We start from the raw sequence: 16878 nt of genomic DNA on the forward strand, positions 1-16878 counted from the left end.
AAACTCCACGGTTAATGATGGCTTTCGTGCTCTGCTGGTTAAGGTATTCCCTTTAGGAGCTTGACTATTGACTATAGAAAGCAAAGTATGGAGGGGGAGAAACAGGCGGGGGGTGGGCGGGGGGGGGGTACATACAGCTGACTGCGTGTGTGTTGTTTTTCTATGCTTGTGTGGGCGGCGATGCTCGCTGCCGTTGCACCACGGTGTTTTACTACAGCTGACATTTGCTGAGCTTTACGGAAACAAACAGACAAACAGCACACACTGCTCTGAACACACACACTCTGACCCTGGGAACACACTCTCAGTCTCACACTTACACACTGTCGAGATGGGGTTTAACACAGCTGAGTGCTTCAGTTTTACTAAAAACACAGGACCACCGCATCCCCATATCGAGGACGTGTTGTGTGCTGCGTGTGTGTGTGTGTGTGTGTGTGTGTGTGTGTGTGTGTGTGTGTGGTCATACCTCTCTGTGTCAGGGGGTCACACAGGACAGAGGAGCCTCACTAAAGGACGTCTAGCAGAGAGACAGAGAGAGAAGAGAAAGGTGATTTGAAAAGTCTTTTCAGGTTGTGGACAATGATGTCAAAGGCTCTTTGGAGACAGCACAGGACACACTCCAACACGACCAGCCTCCAACACCTCTTCACACTCACTGGACCTCTGCACATGCTTGTTTTACATCAAAAACTATCTTTTTACTATCACTAACTTCTGGTCAGTTATAATCTGTACTGATGCCACAGTCAACTTTGTCAATCAAAGTAACTGTGAAGTCAATCAACACTGTGTTGTTCTTTACTTGTGCACTGAATATAGTCTTTAAAAAGCCAAGTTATAACCACTTGATGGTGTTTCTGTGCCATCATCCACTGTTCTGAATATTACAGAAGACAGCAAATGCTGCACAGCTGCCAAGCGCCACCAAAATCCTCCACAAATATAATGCTTTCACACGCTGACATGTCATTAGGCTCTGCTCAACAAGCTCTCAGCAATCCTCCCACAACAGAAGATCAAAATATTGTCCCACAAACACTGCAGTCTTAACTTAAGCCTCGCGGATACAATGAGCACAAAACATGGCTTTTTTTTCTGCATTTGCGTTAAATTTCTGTGCATGAGCCGCGCATTAATGAAGCCGAGTTCATGCAGACAGCTTTCAAAAACGGGCGTGAATGTACTGAAAACCCAAAGACTGCCGGATGTAAAATACATCCATGCAAGAAGCAGACAGTTGCAACCTGTCAGCTGATGCCACAGTAGCAACAAACATAAGAGACACCAGTGACACAGTGTCATACTCTAAACCAACAGCAACATGAAAACATGCTTTTTGCTAGCACGTTATCACCAGACGTGTTGACATATCAGTTACAAGAATACGATGTCCCTGATCGTGTCTGGTTACCTCAAATGGCGCACGTGATCGTAATCGCCATACTGAAAACAGTCAGCCTGCGCCTATATTTTCAGCTGTCGGGGGTAGAGCTGTGTCAAAACGCAGCACAGACCAAGATGTGTGTGAAACAACTTCACTTTGCCCAAATGGAGGTATCAAAAAAGAGTTGTTTTTCATACTGAGAAGAAAATCAATAGAAGAGTTTCTTCTGCTTCTTCTTCTCTATTTTTCCTGGCTTGGGTCTGGTAATTATGAATGTGCTGGCCTGTGCGTTTCCAGTGGCTGGGGAGAAGCCCGGTCTTTCCTAATGATGAAGCAATAACTCAAAAAATAATCCACAGATTAATGAAAATGATAATCGTGAGTTGCAGCCCTGAACATTAAGCACTGCACATGCACATATACTCAAGCAATCACGCATCACTGCATGATGCAAATGTTACGTTCAGCCTTATGCATTACAGGATGTTTGTGTGACTGTGGATAAGAGGCGCGTCTCATCAGTGCAGACCACCCAACCAGTGCACCTGTGATTTCACCCCACACACACACACACACACACACACACACACACACACACACACACTACAGCCTCTCATCAGAACAGTGGTTGTACTTATGCAGGCCCAGCACCTGAAAAAAAGCAAATGTTCCTGAACACAAACACACACCATCTCTCTCTCCCCCACACACACACACACACACACACACACCTGTTCTCAGGATTCAGCTGCTCTCAGTCTAAAACATGCAAACTGCAGGCCGGCTTTCTAAGCCAAAAAATCATTCTGTGTCGACATCGACTCACCGCTGCGTTCTGTTGGTGAATCCACGAATTAAAGCGTTGTGGGACAGAAGAAGCAACGCAGCAGTGACACCAACACAGCAACAGGCGTCAGGCAGGCGAGGTGGTACTAAAGAGGGGTAAGAGGGTGTTTACCACCCTCTGCACACCACACACGCACACCATGCATGCCACATGACCGCATTACCATTTGCAGCTGCTCGCTATTCTCACCGTCTGCCCTGACAGGACCTGACCAGTGAGTGCGTGTATGTGTGTTATGCATGATATATATACAGTATGCTGCAACTTTAGATACTGGCATTGCTGAAATACCAATGAGCTCCATTTATCCTCTAAACGGCCCTTTCCTGTAACACACGAAACAGATGAGGCTGGTTGGTCAGACCCACAAATCCTACAAAAGCTCTGCAGCAACTTTCTAATTTTTTTTTTTTTTTAATAACATTTCAGGAAAACGAGACGCTTGGAAGTTTGTACATTTTGAAGACTTGACTGCATTACTGGTGGTTTGCCTCCATCTCATATGTCCTGAAACATTTTAGGGATAATACAGACCAAATGAACTGTCAGTAGACATTAAATAAAAAAGCTGGAACATTTTAGCTGTGGTTTCTACAGGACGAGGAAATGCAATTAGCCTCTTTACAGAAAAAACAATTCGCGTCTAGTCAATGTAATCCAGCTCGGGGATGAGACTTGTTTGACTGCATGTTTCTGCATTCATTGACACTGAAGTGGTTGATTATTGGAGGCCTTAATAACCTGAACTAACTCCAGTATGCTGCTGGAAACGTGCATGAATATGTCTTAGTCGGGGAGCAGTATTTGTAGTAGCTGTAATGGTACTCAGATGTCAGTCAACCAACTGTTTCAGCAAGAAAACCATGGTCTAACTACAGGAGCTTTTACACCTCAACAAGAATACAGTCACGGTACAAACATCACAGAAACACTTTCATCTGCACCGATTAACAGCAGCTTGAAGCAAAGGCAAAAGTCTCTCCCTGCTTCTCCGGCCTCTCAGTCCTGACCTTTGACCCTGTGCTGCCATAGAGACAACCCGACTGACCCGGCATGACCGCGGGGTTGTCACCAGGCAGGTAAAAACAGAAGCAACACATCTCTGGTGACACGTTTAAGATGAACAGCTAGCATGCCAAGGGTGTTTGGAGGACTGGTCCAGAAGTTATAGCATGTTCTGAGGTGGAGACATGGTGGAGTCTGTTGGAGAGATGTTTAAAGGCCCGAGGAGTTGAACCAGAACCCCAGAGAACCTGCTCCTATTCCACCAAAGTCCAAGAGGAGCCGGGACTAGCATATCTGGATTCTATTCAAGAACTGAACTCAAGTTGGTAACTAAGCGATTCTGTAGCCAAACTGGGGAAAAACTTGGTTTTAAGCTCTCCAAGAACGTATTCACACAGACAAAGCATTGCATGAAAAAATGCCAAATTTGCACATTAATTTATGCAAATGAATGAACTTGACACAGCGGGCGCATGTGCCAAGTTACACACTGGGCTTTGTCAGAAAGTGGTAGATGACTAATATTTCCCCTGTTTGTCCAGAGACTGCCACAAAAACCCTAAAACACTTGTCGCTGTGATAACGTTACAGATTTGTGAATTCCTGTCTTGTAGTGCAACCACAAATCCAAAAAGGTTGGGACATGGTGTAAAACATAAATAAAACACAATGCTATGATTTGCCATTTTTGTACATATGTTTATTCTGTATCTGATGCGAGCAACACAGGAGCAACAACAGACTGGGAAAGATGTGGAACGCTCCAAAAACACCTGTTTGGAACTTTCCACAGGTGAACAGGTGATAGTATCATGATTGGATATGAAAGGGGCATCCTGGAAAGGCTCAGTCATTCACAAGCAAGGATGGAGCGAGGTTCACCACTTTGTGAACACATGATTGTATGAAGATATTACTGCATGAGCTCAAAACTGTTGTCAGTAAACACAGTTTGTTTGCACATGATTGTATTTTGTTTTTATCTAAGTTTTACACAACTTCTTTGGAATCGGGGCAGCATTATTCCTGTGGAGTAGCAGCAATAATCAAAGTATTTGTACGGGATTCTCACAGATTAGTCACCAAGCTCCACATCAGATCTGAGAACAGACTGACTGTTTCAACCACTTTGAATTGATTTGGCACTTGAAAAGCTTTCAAACTGCTGGATCTATTACTCAAAGCGGCCTTCCTGGATTGTATTTCATCATCTCACCAGTACCTGAAGCAACCAAAGCAACCCTTGCATTGTTTTCCAGTAACACAGCTCTGTTTTCACTCTGAATGCCTGATGCAGTGGTGTGATCTACTATCACTCCTCTAACATCCGTTTACACTTAAACAAACCCTAAACCTGCACCTGAAACCACAGTAGACCTGGTCTAGAAGTGAAAACTGAACAGATCTAGCTTTTAAGTGGAGAGGATGGTACACCCCGAGGACTGTGAGGCTGCCATGCTAACTGCAAAAGAGAGGATGAAATGAAGTGAGAAACAGTAAAGGATAGTGCAGGAAGGGAAGATGAAGAGGAAACACAAAGAAAAATCAAGATGCATTAAGAAGTCAGAGTGGAAAGAAGCAAAAAGTGAGAAACAGAGGTGGTGAAAGAGGCAGGAAGAGAGTACAAGAAAACACAAAGAAAGAGAGACAGGAAGTGAAAGTTGTGTCTGCTGTCCTGAAGAAACCAGAGTGCATAACAGCGGAGAAAAGTTTGATTTGACATTGAACTTGAAGCCTGAAATACCTGAAATACTTCACAATATGTGCAACCAGCTTGCCAGTTTATATGAAAGATTTCAGGGGTGGGAAGACAAAGATCCCAAAATTCAACTTAACTCTTCATCACAAAAATCCTCTAAATCAGAGTCTCAGTCACAGACCTTAACTTAGCCTTTAATTAGCTTTTATCTCTTTCTTTGCCCCTGAGCAAGTAATTTAAAACAGTCACAAAACCCCAAATCCAAAAAAGCTGGGAAGCTGTGTAGGACATAAAAAGACCAGAATCTGATCATTCACTGATCCTTTTTGACATATACACCACTGAAAACAGCACAAAGACAACATATTTAATGTCTGACCTCATCGGCTTCATTGACTTTTGTAAATATCTGCTTATTCAGAATTTGATGCAGCATCACGTTTCAAAAACAGGCACAAACTAAAGACTGGGAAAGATGTGGAATGTTCCAAAAACACCTGTTTGGGACATTTCACAGGTAAACAGGTGCAATAATCCAAGTATTTGTACTAGATTCCCTTAGTCAGCAAGCTCTACAGCAGATCTAAGAACAGACTGACTGAGGAGTATCTGTGACCTTAGAAAACCACTGCAGGAGTCCAATACAAGCCGTCATACAAACTAACTATTAATCAATGACAAAGACTGGTAGTTTTTTTTATTTATCTAAGCCTAACTAGGCTGTCATTACACTGCACTGTATTTTACTGCTATTCAGCAAGTCACCTGAGCATTAACTCAGATGCATCAAACACACCAGACAGTGAATCTTAAATGAGTAGAGAGCTGTGGTCCCCCGGAGTATTGGAGAGCCATCCAACTGCTCCTCCGTGCAAAATGAGGAATACTTATATTTCACTATAATTTAACTCTGAAGAAATTACATTAACTAGAGGCTGGATAGGAATGACTGCTCTTCTAATCATAGGTTTCATCCTCACCACTATTATCTCCCCACCCTCAGTGGAGACAGTAAGACAATCAGCACGACTGTAAATCAGCAGCTAAAATCTTTCCATATGGAGACTCTGAGATGAAGTGTTACCACGCAGAGGCTGGTGCGAAGAAACCGGGAAGGACTCTCTGCAGGTAAATCAGATAAAATACTACGCTTTGCAACAACTTGTCAGGAGAAACTCAGACACAAACACATATTTTTATACCTGATTATCATGCGCAGGGTGTTGGGTGCCAGGAAAACTGGGACAGTTAATTCTCCCTTTGCGCTCTCATTTTACAGAATTAAAGATGTAAACAAATCGCCAGCATAAAATATGCATCTACCATGGAAAAGCAAAGACCCTCAGGAGACAGTTTGGAACACAGCCCATCAGTTACTGTGCTCTCTCTCTCTTTCTCTGTCATCCCTCTCTTTTTAGTTTCCTCCACAGGGAGCAACAGTTTGGAAAAGTCTGCAACCTGACTGGACACACACTTGAAAATACACTAACTGTTTCTGGCCTGGCTTTGGGGTTTTTACACCAACCATATGTTTCTGTCAGAGCCTTTAATTGCACCGTTAGTTAATGAACTGGACCATTATTTGACTGTTTGATCATTAACTGCGGGTTAAACAAAGAAGTAAATACAGAGCTGCTTGGCTGAAGGTTTGCGTACTTTTTCACTGTTGCTGAAAGAGAAAACATCTGTATTTTGAATTTCTAATTGGGGTACAGACAGCCGAGTATAACATAAAATCTGCCTCTTTGGTTTATAGTCACAAAACCAAAACAGCGTTTTATGAACTAGAGCCTGACAATAAACCAGCCTAACGATAATGGAGTGCAATATTAGCTAATTACAGATATCAGTCCATTGAAACTAAAGTACTGAAATGCAAAGCATGTTCAATGTCATTATTATGTCATTAAATATATTCTGGGATGTATGGGTGGGGGGTGGGGCTCTCATACTGTGCTCCAGCTCCAAAAATGCTTAGGCCGTCTCTAATAACATCTTTTGACAGGCTGGGGTGTGATGAATCATTCCAGCTGACCCCACAGGTCAGCTGGAATGATTCATTACAGTGCTGATGATTCATTAAAGCGTATTATGATTTAATAAATTATTTCATTTCATCCAACCGATCAGATTAGTGATTGATTAGGCCTAACGCTGGCATCCTTCTTACAACAGTCTTATTAGATAACTTACATCTGTTTCCATTCAGCTGGTTGCATTTAAATAGTACATACAGACATGAAACCAAGCCTCAATCACTGCCACTTAATATACGGTGTGCCGAACTTCACAGTGGACAGTATGGATGTCTAAAAAGTGTTAATTTTTATTCCAAACAGTCGGCAAGCTTGGCGATAATGAGGTAACGTAAAATTGCCCGATTTTTGAATGGAGTCTCGTTCCTCCCACAGAGGAGAGCAGCATTACTACGCGCTGGTCAAACACCAATAGTAGTTTTGATTTGAAAAGTGGGCATGACTTACGGCTACTACAGCACCCGACACAGAAACGGACACCCCATTAGACATTTTATGAGTACAATATTTCAACGGTGTCCGGCGGACACTTTGAGCTGCCATGGATTTCAAAGACGTGAGTCAAAGCTCATTTTAGTTCTGCCTAACGTTACTTCTGGGAAGCTGCGTGACATCTGAGCGGCCATATTGCAGAAAAGTTTAACTCCCTGTTCACCTTGTTCCCCCGAATGAATGTGTTCTTTAACTCTCCAAACTCGGATGAGATTTTCACACTTACTTCAACTAAAACCTAAACTTTTTGTCTTCGCCACTGTGCTAGCTATATCCCCTTACAGGCTACATGAAACGGGGTCTACTCACCGGGACTCTTTTCGGCAGGTATTCGTGGCTGAATACCAACATCAACACTTCAACGTGTGGCACTGACTTTAGCTAGCTCGAACCCAGTTACACTCCGCTTCCTCTTTCCGCCGTGTTTCTCGCCCTCCTCTTTGGTTTTAATAATATCGTCCCGGTCCCGTTATTTATATCCGTTGTGAGCCATGTTTCACACCCTCCATACCCGCCCGCCGCCGCCGCTGCTGCTGAACCGGTTGCTGCCGTGATGAAGTGCACTATTTTTGAAAGAAAGTCACTCCTCTCTCCGGTCCCGTCCTGCCCCCTCCCCTCTGACAGCGAGCGGTGTACGCTGCTGACACAAAACCAACTCATTACCCACTTGACAGTTAACACCACTTTTAGCCTGATTCTGCAGTAACTAACTTATTTTTTTATTTAGTTTTTATTTATGTTAAAAATATGTCGTTTACTTCATACAGGAAGGAAAACCAGTAAGGTTATCGGTTGCTTTAACCGTTACATCTTCCAACGGTTAACTTTTCCGTTAAACCGCATCCATAAAGCGAGTACACCCGCGAAATGCTACGCTTTACGCTATTTTTATGCTAGTTTGTCTTAAACTGAACGTATTAAACGACAAAACTACGGGTAGTACTAGAGCTCAATTTAAAGTTAGTTTACAGCAGTGTGTCCAGTGCTGGGAAGTGACCAAGTAGCTAAACTAATGAAGAGTTTTGACACAATGACTAATAAATCCATTTTGTGCCACTTTAACTTTCACCTACTCAACATTTCACAAGTATTGTACTTCTTACTAGTTTCTATTCCTATCCTTGCTTGTTTTTTATTTATTTACCTTCAATCCAAGGTTCAATATTCAGCTTCATTGTTTCATTCATTTCTTTATTTATTACTTATACGTACCCTATTTTGTTAATACTTTCAGTAGGTTGGACCATGCAGCTGTATTTGCTTAATGATGGATGTGACAAAGATGGATTTAATGTCCGAAATAAAGTGGCCCTCTGCAAGACAGGGGCACAAAATTAGCTAACAGGGCCTGCCCAGTGGATATTGCACTTTGGCGGTTCATATTCCTTAAGAAATGTGTAATTAATGAATTTACCAAAAAAAGCAAATGACACACTGTATGTTCTGGGCTCCTGGGGCCCGTTTCACAAAGGAGGTTCAACAAACTCCGAGGCTAATCCTGAACCCTGAGTTGATCTAGCCTGAGATAGGAAACTCCGAGTTTCCGGTTTCAGAACAGGTGATTTGAGTTAGTTCAGTCAACTCAGAGTAGGTTAACTCAGAGTTAAGCGCGTGCACCACGACTATAAAAAGCCAACATCAATGGAGCCCCGATTCGACGAGTCACCATGGCGACGGGGAAGAGGAGGGCTGCGTTTTTTTTACCACACTGGAACTCGAACTCTTAATGCGCTCATACGGCGAATTTGAGCATGTTTTTAGAAAAAAGTGTAACACCGCTGCAGCTGCAAAAGAGAGGGAGGTGGCGTGGGGGAACATTGCTGCTCGGGTCAATGCGTAAGTTTAAATGTAGTCCTTTGCAATCACAATAATATTACAGGGGAAAACTGCTTGAATGGGAGCTCATTAATTTATTTCATGTAGGTGCAATCCCGCGGGGGAGAAGTGCACTTGGCAGCAGCTCAAGATGAAACATAAAAACATTGTTCAAACAGGTAAGACACGGCATAATTTAATGAGGGTACCTCATTTTGATCATGTGTTATATTATAAAGTAAATATTAAGTGGCTGTTTGACTGTGCAGTTGTTTTATCACCAACATAATGCTGCGCAAAGAAACGCAGCGCAACACACAATATCTGCTGGGATGTGAGAGCATGACTCCGGCTGGCAATGTTGCAGATGTAAGGACGGATTAGGTTGTGTATGTAGATGATGGACTGTGATGTGAAACGGTACCGTTCAAAAACATAATTGTCTGGAAATGCCAGAACATCTATGCGCGGTCTGATAAACATCTCCCGACGAATATTTAATTCCCTGCGCAGTAATGCTGCACCTTCATCCACGGGATCGTTGTCAAAAAGACATGTTAGAGAAAAAAGTGCCTACTGACTGATTTTTTTAAATAACAGACGGCAGAACTATGTTATCCCAAAACTCGCCTGCTGACGAATGAATGAGGAAATCAAATACCGTGTGTGGCTGACAGAGGGCGGAGACAGAGAGAAACTCGAGGTTTACTGAGAAAAACCTGGTCCCGGCCAGGTTAGGTTCATAGAGTCTGTTACTATGGTAACTGACCGAGAGCTTAAGTTACCCCTCTCTGTGAAACAGGCTAGAGTTACCCCTCTTTCTCTGGTTTGAGTTACCTCCCTTTGTGAAACGGAAAACTCAGAGTTTCCTTCATTTCAGGCTTAACAAACTCGGAGTTTTCTCTAAACCTGCTTTGTGAAACGGGCCCCTGGGCTGTTGCCTGCTTCGTTCAGTGGTTATCCTTCAACTAGCCTACATTTTTCTGACATCTGCACTCACAATTTACATTGCAGATTCAGATTTTATGTGCAAACCATATTAGCAGCTGAAATATGGAGCATTTTTATGTATTAAACCACCCAACAGCAGAGCTTGGCTATATATAGTGCTTAAAGTTAGTTAGTTATTTAGTTAGTTATTTCACATGCTGTTGGATAGATTAATTGATTGTCATGGATTAGCTGAATTTAAATAAATGTTGGGAAGTAAAAACTAAAATGTTTGCCTTTTAAACGTAGAAAAAGAGCATAAACTGGAAATACTCAAGTCAAAGCACCACAAAATTGGACTTATGAGTAAAGGTTACGTCCTGCTACTGCTGTTTGCAATGTGTTTTTTGTAACTGATGATTGCTTATTGCTTTCTATTCCTTCCCAGGAGAAGCTGGAACATTATTTCCACAGTATCAGTTGACCTCAGCCTCTCTTTCTTTCTGTATTGTGTTTGACAAAGCTTCATTCTCCAGAGGTTGTGAAATTCACCAGCCCTGTGTGATCAAACTACACGTATGCACCACACACACCCCGGTACTCCGCAGATCACAATGAAAATTAAACTGAATATGCTACGCAGGTTGGCTAATTTAGAGATTAACGAGTTGATTGACATTTAATCTTCAATCATGTGACTGTTACGGACTTTTTTAAGGGAAATCCTGGGGAAAAAATGCCAACTCATTGAAATGATTTGCTCATGGGTTGCAAGATCAAACCACGCAAAGTCTTCCAACACACGCTGTGACTAAAGCAGTTCCCACTCAAGTCCATCTGTGTACAAATATCCTCAGTACATTGATGTAACTGAATTACACATCTAATTTCATCTCTTGCATTAGTGTGACAAAATTTCTTGTCTTTATAGGAAAGTTTTTTAAATGCTGAACATCTTATATGTAACAGATGACTGTGAAGTTTTCTGTAATATTGTCATAGACAATCTCAAGTTAAGTATATTTGTAGTGTAGCATCACCCAGAGAGTCATACACTAATTGACATTTTAAAGCAATTTTCAATCTCAGATTCATTGTTGGGGGGAAAAAGTCAAGAAATATCTTACACAACACAAACCCAGAAACATCAGACTGTTGTGCAAAACAGTGTTCCATCCTAAACAGAATACTCATGTAAGTGTACTTCCCATCCTCTTGTAAATCCGGCAAAAGAGGGAAATCCCTCTCTTTAGACTTTAGACTGTTTCTTTATTGATCCCAATTCGGGAAATTATTTTCTCTCAGCGTTATGTTTACGCTTCAGGGTCAATGCAATGCAACACAAGTGACGCAAGCGCTCAGGTTTAAAAACGCTGGCAGAAAACTCCACAGAACAGAGCTCTGATTTCAACTTAGCAGAGACTGGATCGTTGTTTTTTCTGATATTAAGAGTTGGATTTCTTCTGGCAAGCAGCATGAAGATGTGGGCGCTGGTGGTTGTCATCTGTGTTTTCCTACAGGTAGATAAAGATACATGACTCTGTTTAAGATGCAACTCTGTAAATAGAAATGAGCCTAAAATGTAAAGTTTCTTTGTGTAGCATTTGAAATACACTGACATTCAGGAGGACACGGTTACATTAAAAAGGGAAGAATAATGATAAATGGTTGTTTCCTGCATGTGAAAAAGGCTTAAAAGACTTATACTGTTTTGGACAAGCAGAGTGACGGTGAACTGTTGCCAGATGCTCCTGAGTTTTCATTATACAAGGCAACTTATACGAACAGGGAGATTTCATGTTTTTGAAAAAACATGGGAACCATTATGTTTTTGTGAATGATAGTAAATGGACAAGTGTGTCAAGCCAGTTACAGACCAATTAAAAGTAGTAACTTAAAAAAAAAACCATGAATTCATCAATCAAAGGCAGAGAAAAGTCAAAAGAAATCAAGAGTGACCGATTGAGCTCTTTTAAGGTATAAATTAAAATAGTGGTGTTTGCTATCTCAGAAAGTTGTTTGAATTAGCTTTGCATTTTGCGTTACATTGAGGTAAAAAGAGGATAATGTGCAACACATACACACAAATGTGCAGTTAAGTGTACGTCTTGTCGCCAGTGTGGAGGATTTAGTGGCATCTAGTGGTGAGGTGTCATATTGCAACCAACTGAATACCCCTCAGTGTACCCATTCCATTACTAAGGGTGTGGAAGAACCCACGTTGGCTAATAATGCAAAAGGCGCTTTCTAGAGTTGTGTTTGTTTTGTCCGTTCTGGGCCACCGTAGAACATGGCGGTGCAACATGGCAGCATCTGTGGAGGAGCGACATATAAAGAGCAGATACACATACATTTTTGCGTCTCTGCTTGCAGGTGCCAGGTTGTTTTCCATCATGCCTCATAATGGGTTCTGTTGCCAGCTGTACCTCCTGCAAACTCCGCTGGGTTCCTTCTCTCCCTCCCCACATCACCCACCTGTACCTGGAGATGAACCACATCGGTGAGATCAACTCCACCTCCCTGTCAGGCCTGGAGTCGTTGCTGGAGCTGGACCTTGGACACCAGTATGTGCCGCTTGTAATTAAGAGCAACGCTTTCAGCAGACAAACACGCCTGAGGAAGCTGGTCCTCGGCTTCAATGTCGGCCTTCGACTGGAGCCAGAGGCTTTCATGGGACTGTCCAGTTTGCAGAATCTCAACCTGGATTTCTGTTCGCTTCAGGACTCCATACTGAAGGAGAACTATCTGGAACCACTGTCCTCTTTAGAGACTCTTGACCTCTTTGGTAACCAGATAAACAGACTCCAGCCATCAATGTTCTTTACAAACATGACCAATTTGAAACATCTGAATCTCAAGCTGAACAAAATTAACAAAATATGTGAGTCTGATCTGGTTGGTTTCCAGGGGAAGCACTTTGAGGTCCTGAACTTGGACTCTGTTCAGTTAAAGGCCATGATTAGGAAAGGTTTTGACTGGCAGACATGTGGGAACCCTTTCAGAGGAATGTCCTTTCAGACCCTCGACCTGTCCAACAACGGGTTTAGTCCATGTAAATACAAGCAGTTTTTCAGAGCCATTGGCGGGACTAAGATCGCCCATCTCAAACTGTTAGGACACATGGGTAAAGGATTTTCTTTCCGTAATCTCCCTGATCCAGACCTCAGCACGTTCGAAGGCCTGAAGAACAGTTCGGTCCTTACACTGGATCTGTCTAAAAACAGGATATTTGCATTGAAAAAGGGGGTTTTTAGTCCACTGAAAGAGGTCAAAGTCATTGACATTTCCCAGAACAGAGTGAATCGGATACACAGGAATGCTTTTGACGGTCTTCAGGGACATTTAAAAATGCTCAACTTGTCAACAAACCTGCTTGGGGAAATCTATTCTTACACTTTTGCTAATCTGACAAGCCTGCGAGTGTTAGACTTGTCTTACAATCACATTGGTGTGCTGGGTTATGGCTCATTTAGTGGATTTCCCAACTTGGAAGCCTTACATCTGAAAGGAAACTCTTTGCGAGACCTGGGCTTCCCTGCGTCGCTACCCAGCCTTAGTTTTGTCCTCTTGAATGACAATAAGTTGACATCAGTGAGCGGCCTCACACAGTTTGCCAGAAACATCACATATCTGGACATCCAGGACAACAGATTAACAAACCTGAACGACGTTTACACCCTCTGGACTCAACTGAAACACCTCCAGGTTCTCTTCCATGGAGGAAACACAATCAGGTGGTGCACACTCAGTAGGCAGGTTTCAGCAATTAGCTTGAATAATTTACAAGTCCTGGATCTTCACGGCAGCTCCCTGCAGTCTGTGTGGTCTCAGGGGAGATGCCTGAGTCTGTTTGATGGTCTCGAACATTTGCTTGGTCTCAACTTGAGCTTCAACGCGCTGCAGTCGCTTCCTCAGGGCATTTTTAAGGGTCTCACCTCAGTAGTGGAGATAGACCTCTCATCCAACGCCTTGACGTACCTCCAGCCTGACGTACTACCCAAAAGTCTCAAACTACTCCACCTCTCCAACAACTTCATAGCCTCCCCTGATCCCGCCGCTTTTCACTCACTGAGCTTCCTCAACCTGAAGATGAACAGATTTCACTGCGATCCAAACCTGACGAGCTTCCTGACTTGGCTGAGCAACACCAACGTAACTTTCCTGAGTCCCGTTAAGGAGCTCAGATGTGAATTTCCTTCTGGTTTCCATAATGTTCCTCTGTTGAGTTACTCCGCTCAGGTCACACAGCAGTAAAAGGAACTAAAAGTGGACAAATGTGTCCTTTCAGGGTGACACCTAGAAAATTATAAGGAATTAATCACAGGTGTCATGAGTTCATCACACGATGTTCTCCATATTATTTGAATTTGTAATCAGTGCCAGATAATGTAATTTTAAAAAATGCTTAAAACATTATAACAACCTGATAATCCATTATAATTGCAGATAACATAATATTCTGAAATTTGTAATTTATATGATTAAATCTTGCTGCAGAAAGACATTATTTAATAGAACTAAATGACTTTAGATGCTGAAATTATGCATTCTTCACTAATGTCCTGAAACAATTACATCAATGCATGTTATATCAGTATATTACCAATGACGTAGGTCTGAAGCCATCATGTGCCTCTGCAGGAGAACTCACATCAACACCATTCTTGTATTTTTAATGTCAACATCATAATTCTCAGAAACAAAAAGATTAAAAAATAAATTGAATCAAAACGTGTCTTTTTCTGAATTTTTTGAGTGCATGTCTATCATTCCACCAGCAGGGGGAGCTGCAGAATAATCCTAAAGGGTTGACTGACTTCTCCTCCAGTGCATGCTGGCAGAAGCTCCAGCCCTCCACTGAAAGCTGATGGATGAATGACCTCCAGAAGATTCAGGCTGGTAAAACACACTGAGACAGCAGCTGGTAAAGCATCAGTGGTGGAACCTGGGACTGAGCTGTGGATGGACGCCATTCTTCCAAAATGTGTTTCAGTGGTGGTGCTATGGAGTGCTGAAGATCTGAAGACTGTGACGGCCATGGCACATCATGCAGTGTCTATGTTTCACTCCTTTATTTAGGGTTTTCTTTCAGTTTTAAGTTTATCCAGAATGTAGTCCTGTTTTAAACACACAGTCGCCAGGATTTGTTGGACCAGCAGACCAGCATTAATTCATAATTTAGCATGTAAAGTCTGCATTAGATTTACAGTGAGAGTAGTTAATCTGACAGTCCGGCTGCGTCTGAAGGTTCGTCACAGACTGTGCTGTTTTCACTCTGCGTGGCCTAAATCAATTTCTTCTGCTCTAGTTCACAGCAGCCTGAGTTAATGTTAAAAGAGGCAAAAACAGGCCAAACTTAAACAAGTTACCAGGTACAGCATACAGATAATGTGCTGCTTCTCAAACCCACAACAAGCACAGACATAAAACTGCACAATTAGAGGCCGTTGCAGTGATGTATTTGTTTAGTTTACATGAGCAGCTTAGCTTAGTCAGCAGTTTGCAATCATTAACACAAAAAACATAGAAATTCAAAATCAAAGACTTTATTTGAAGGACTGATTGAAGAAAAAGCTCATCTCAGTCCGCTCACTGCCAACAGATGATCAGTATTTTAAATAAATGAGCCACATTCCTTTGAGCTGGTACTGAAGCTGCATAGTGCTCCTCTTACAGCAGAGGGCAGCATCAGCCCAGCTAGAAACCACCGACTGTCGAGCTCAATCTGCTTTTCAACAGAGCAGCTACCTCTGAAACAATACCAACCACACTTCTCCCAGCTGGGATGAGCGTGCAGCAGTGCAGCCTGTAGTTAGACAGCCTCTGAAAAAAGGAACAGGAACAAGGATCAGAATGATGGATGACTAGATCAGCTGGATAAACAGGTGCTGAGGGGAGTTAAACAGGGAACGAGGTCAACAACAACAACAACAACAATGGTGTTCTGTTGAGGTGTTTTTGGATTCTGTATCATCCATCTTTAATTCCTTTATCATTTGATGGTAACTTGTGGAAGGGCTGAATTAAAACTGCACACACACTGTTCTAATAAAGCTGCTCTCTGGCCATAAAATATTAAATGTCGACAGGCGTGGGGTGAGGAGGAGCGATGAGGAGACCTCTGCTATGCCTGCAGGTCAGCTGCTGATAACGCTGGAGTGGATTCATAGACACGTCTGTGTGTGAATGTTGCTTATAAATCACAGACTCGAGTGTGTGCATCCAAAGCCTGTAAGACTGAATGACTGTAAGTGTGTGTGTGTCAGACTGACAGGTAAAATACCTGAATCCTGACTGACTGACCGGCAGTGTATTTGTTATTGAAGCCATTATGTGTGGAGTGTTTTTGGATGCCCCTCCCCCCAACCAGGGAACACTGACATGAATTTTCTCCTGGCAGTCTTTGATTTTTCATACAGATTTTATTGTCTTTAAACCTGAGGAGTGAGCCGCAGTGATGACTTACCTGCCTTTGCATTTGTGACGTTTCACCTTTTGTTGTGCACTTTTTTGGACTGTCACATCATATAAGGCCAATATGTGGAGGCTAAAGCTTCTGAAGAAATTGACCACTTTGAATAATCTCATGTAGTCCTGAAACATTCAGTGGATTTATTGGAAATGGAATATCGTAGGTTTTTGACTGTCTAGCATGTTCACCATCTTA

At 42.4% G+C, this 16878-nt stretch overlaps 2 protein-coding genes and 1 long non-coding RNA gene across 7 annotated transcripts in view; 2 read left to right on the forward strand and 1 right to left on the reverse strand.

Annotated features, from left to right (window-relative positions):
* The window catches only part of dtnba (dystrobrevin, beta a), a 29457-nt gene extending 21416 nt beyond the window's left edge, over nt 1–8041 (reverse strand). For 4 of the 5 annotated variants that reach the window (XM_076756737.1, XM_076756739.1, XM_076756738.1 and 1 more), the window contains exons 1-2: nt 7776–8041; nt 470–520 (exon numbers count right to left, since the gene is read on the reverse strand). The gene's annotated coding sequence lies outside the window, so the exon portion shown is untranslated. The remainder of the gene's footprint in view (nt 1–469; nt 521–7775) is intronic. The other variant, XM_076756736.1, reaches the window with a different exon arrangement.
* A 993-nt stretch (nt 8042–9034) lies between these two features.
* On the forward strand, nt 9035–10216 carry LOC143336515 (uncharacterized). The gene is made up of 3 exons (XR_013078533.1): nt 9035–9302; nt 9390–9460; nt 10162–10216. It is a non-coding gene; the product is annotated as an uncharacterized LOC143336515 (long non-coding RNA).
* Nucleotides 10217–11597: 1381 nt separating this feature from the next.
* Nucleotides 11598–14862, forward strand: LOC143336513 (toll-like receptor 5). Its single transcript, XM_076756740.1, has 2 exons — nt 11598–11731; nt 12585–14862. Exons 1-2 carry the CDS (start codon nt 11687–11689, stop codon nt 14463–14465), a joined length of 1926 nt encoding a protein of 641 aa, XP_076612855.1. The 5' UTR covers nt 11598–11686; the 3' UTR covers nt 14466–14862.
* Nucleotides 14863–16878: the final 2016 nt, after the last annotated feature.

This window comes from Chaetodon auriga, chromosome 18 (genome assembly GCF_051107435.1).
Source record: "Chaetodon auriga isolate fChaAug3 chromosome 18, fChaAug3.hap1, whole genome shotgun sequence".
NCBI lineage: Eukaryota > Metazoa > Chordata > Actinopteri > Chaetodontiformes > Chaetodontidae > Chaetodon > Chaetodon auriga.

Bases quoted from the DNA above. Each gene is read 5' to 3' on its own strand.
- LOC143336513 (XM_076756740.1), top strand. From the start codon at position 11,687: ATGAAGATGTGGGCGCTGGTGGTTGTCATCTGTGTTTTCCTACAG. The intron at 11,732-12,584 runs GTAGATAAAGAT...CTCTGCTTGCAG, and splicing joins TCATCTGTGTTTTCCTACAG to GTGCCAGGTTGTTTTCCATC.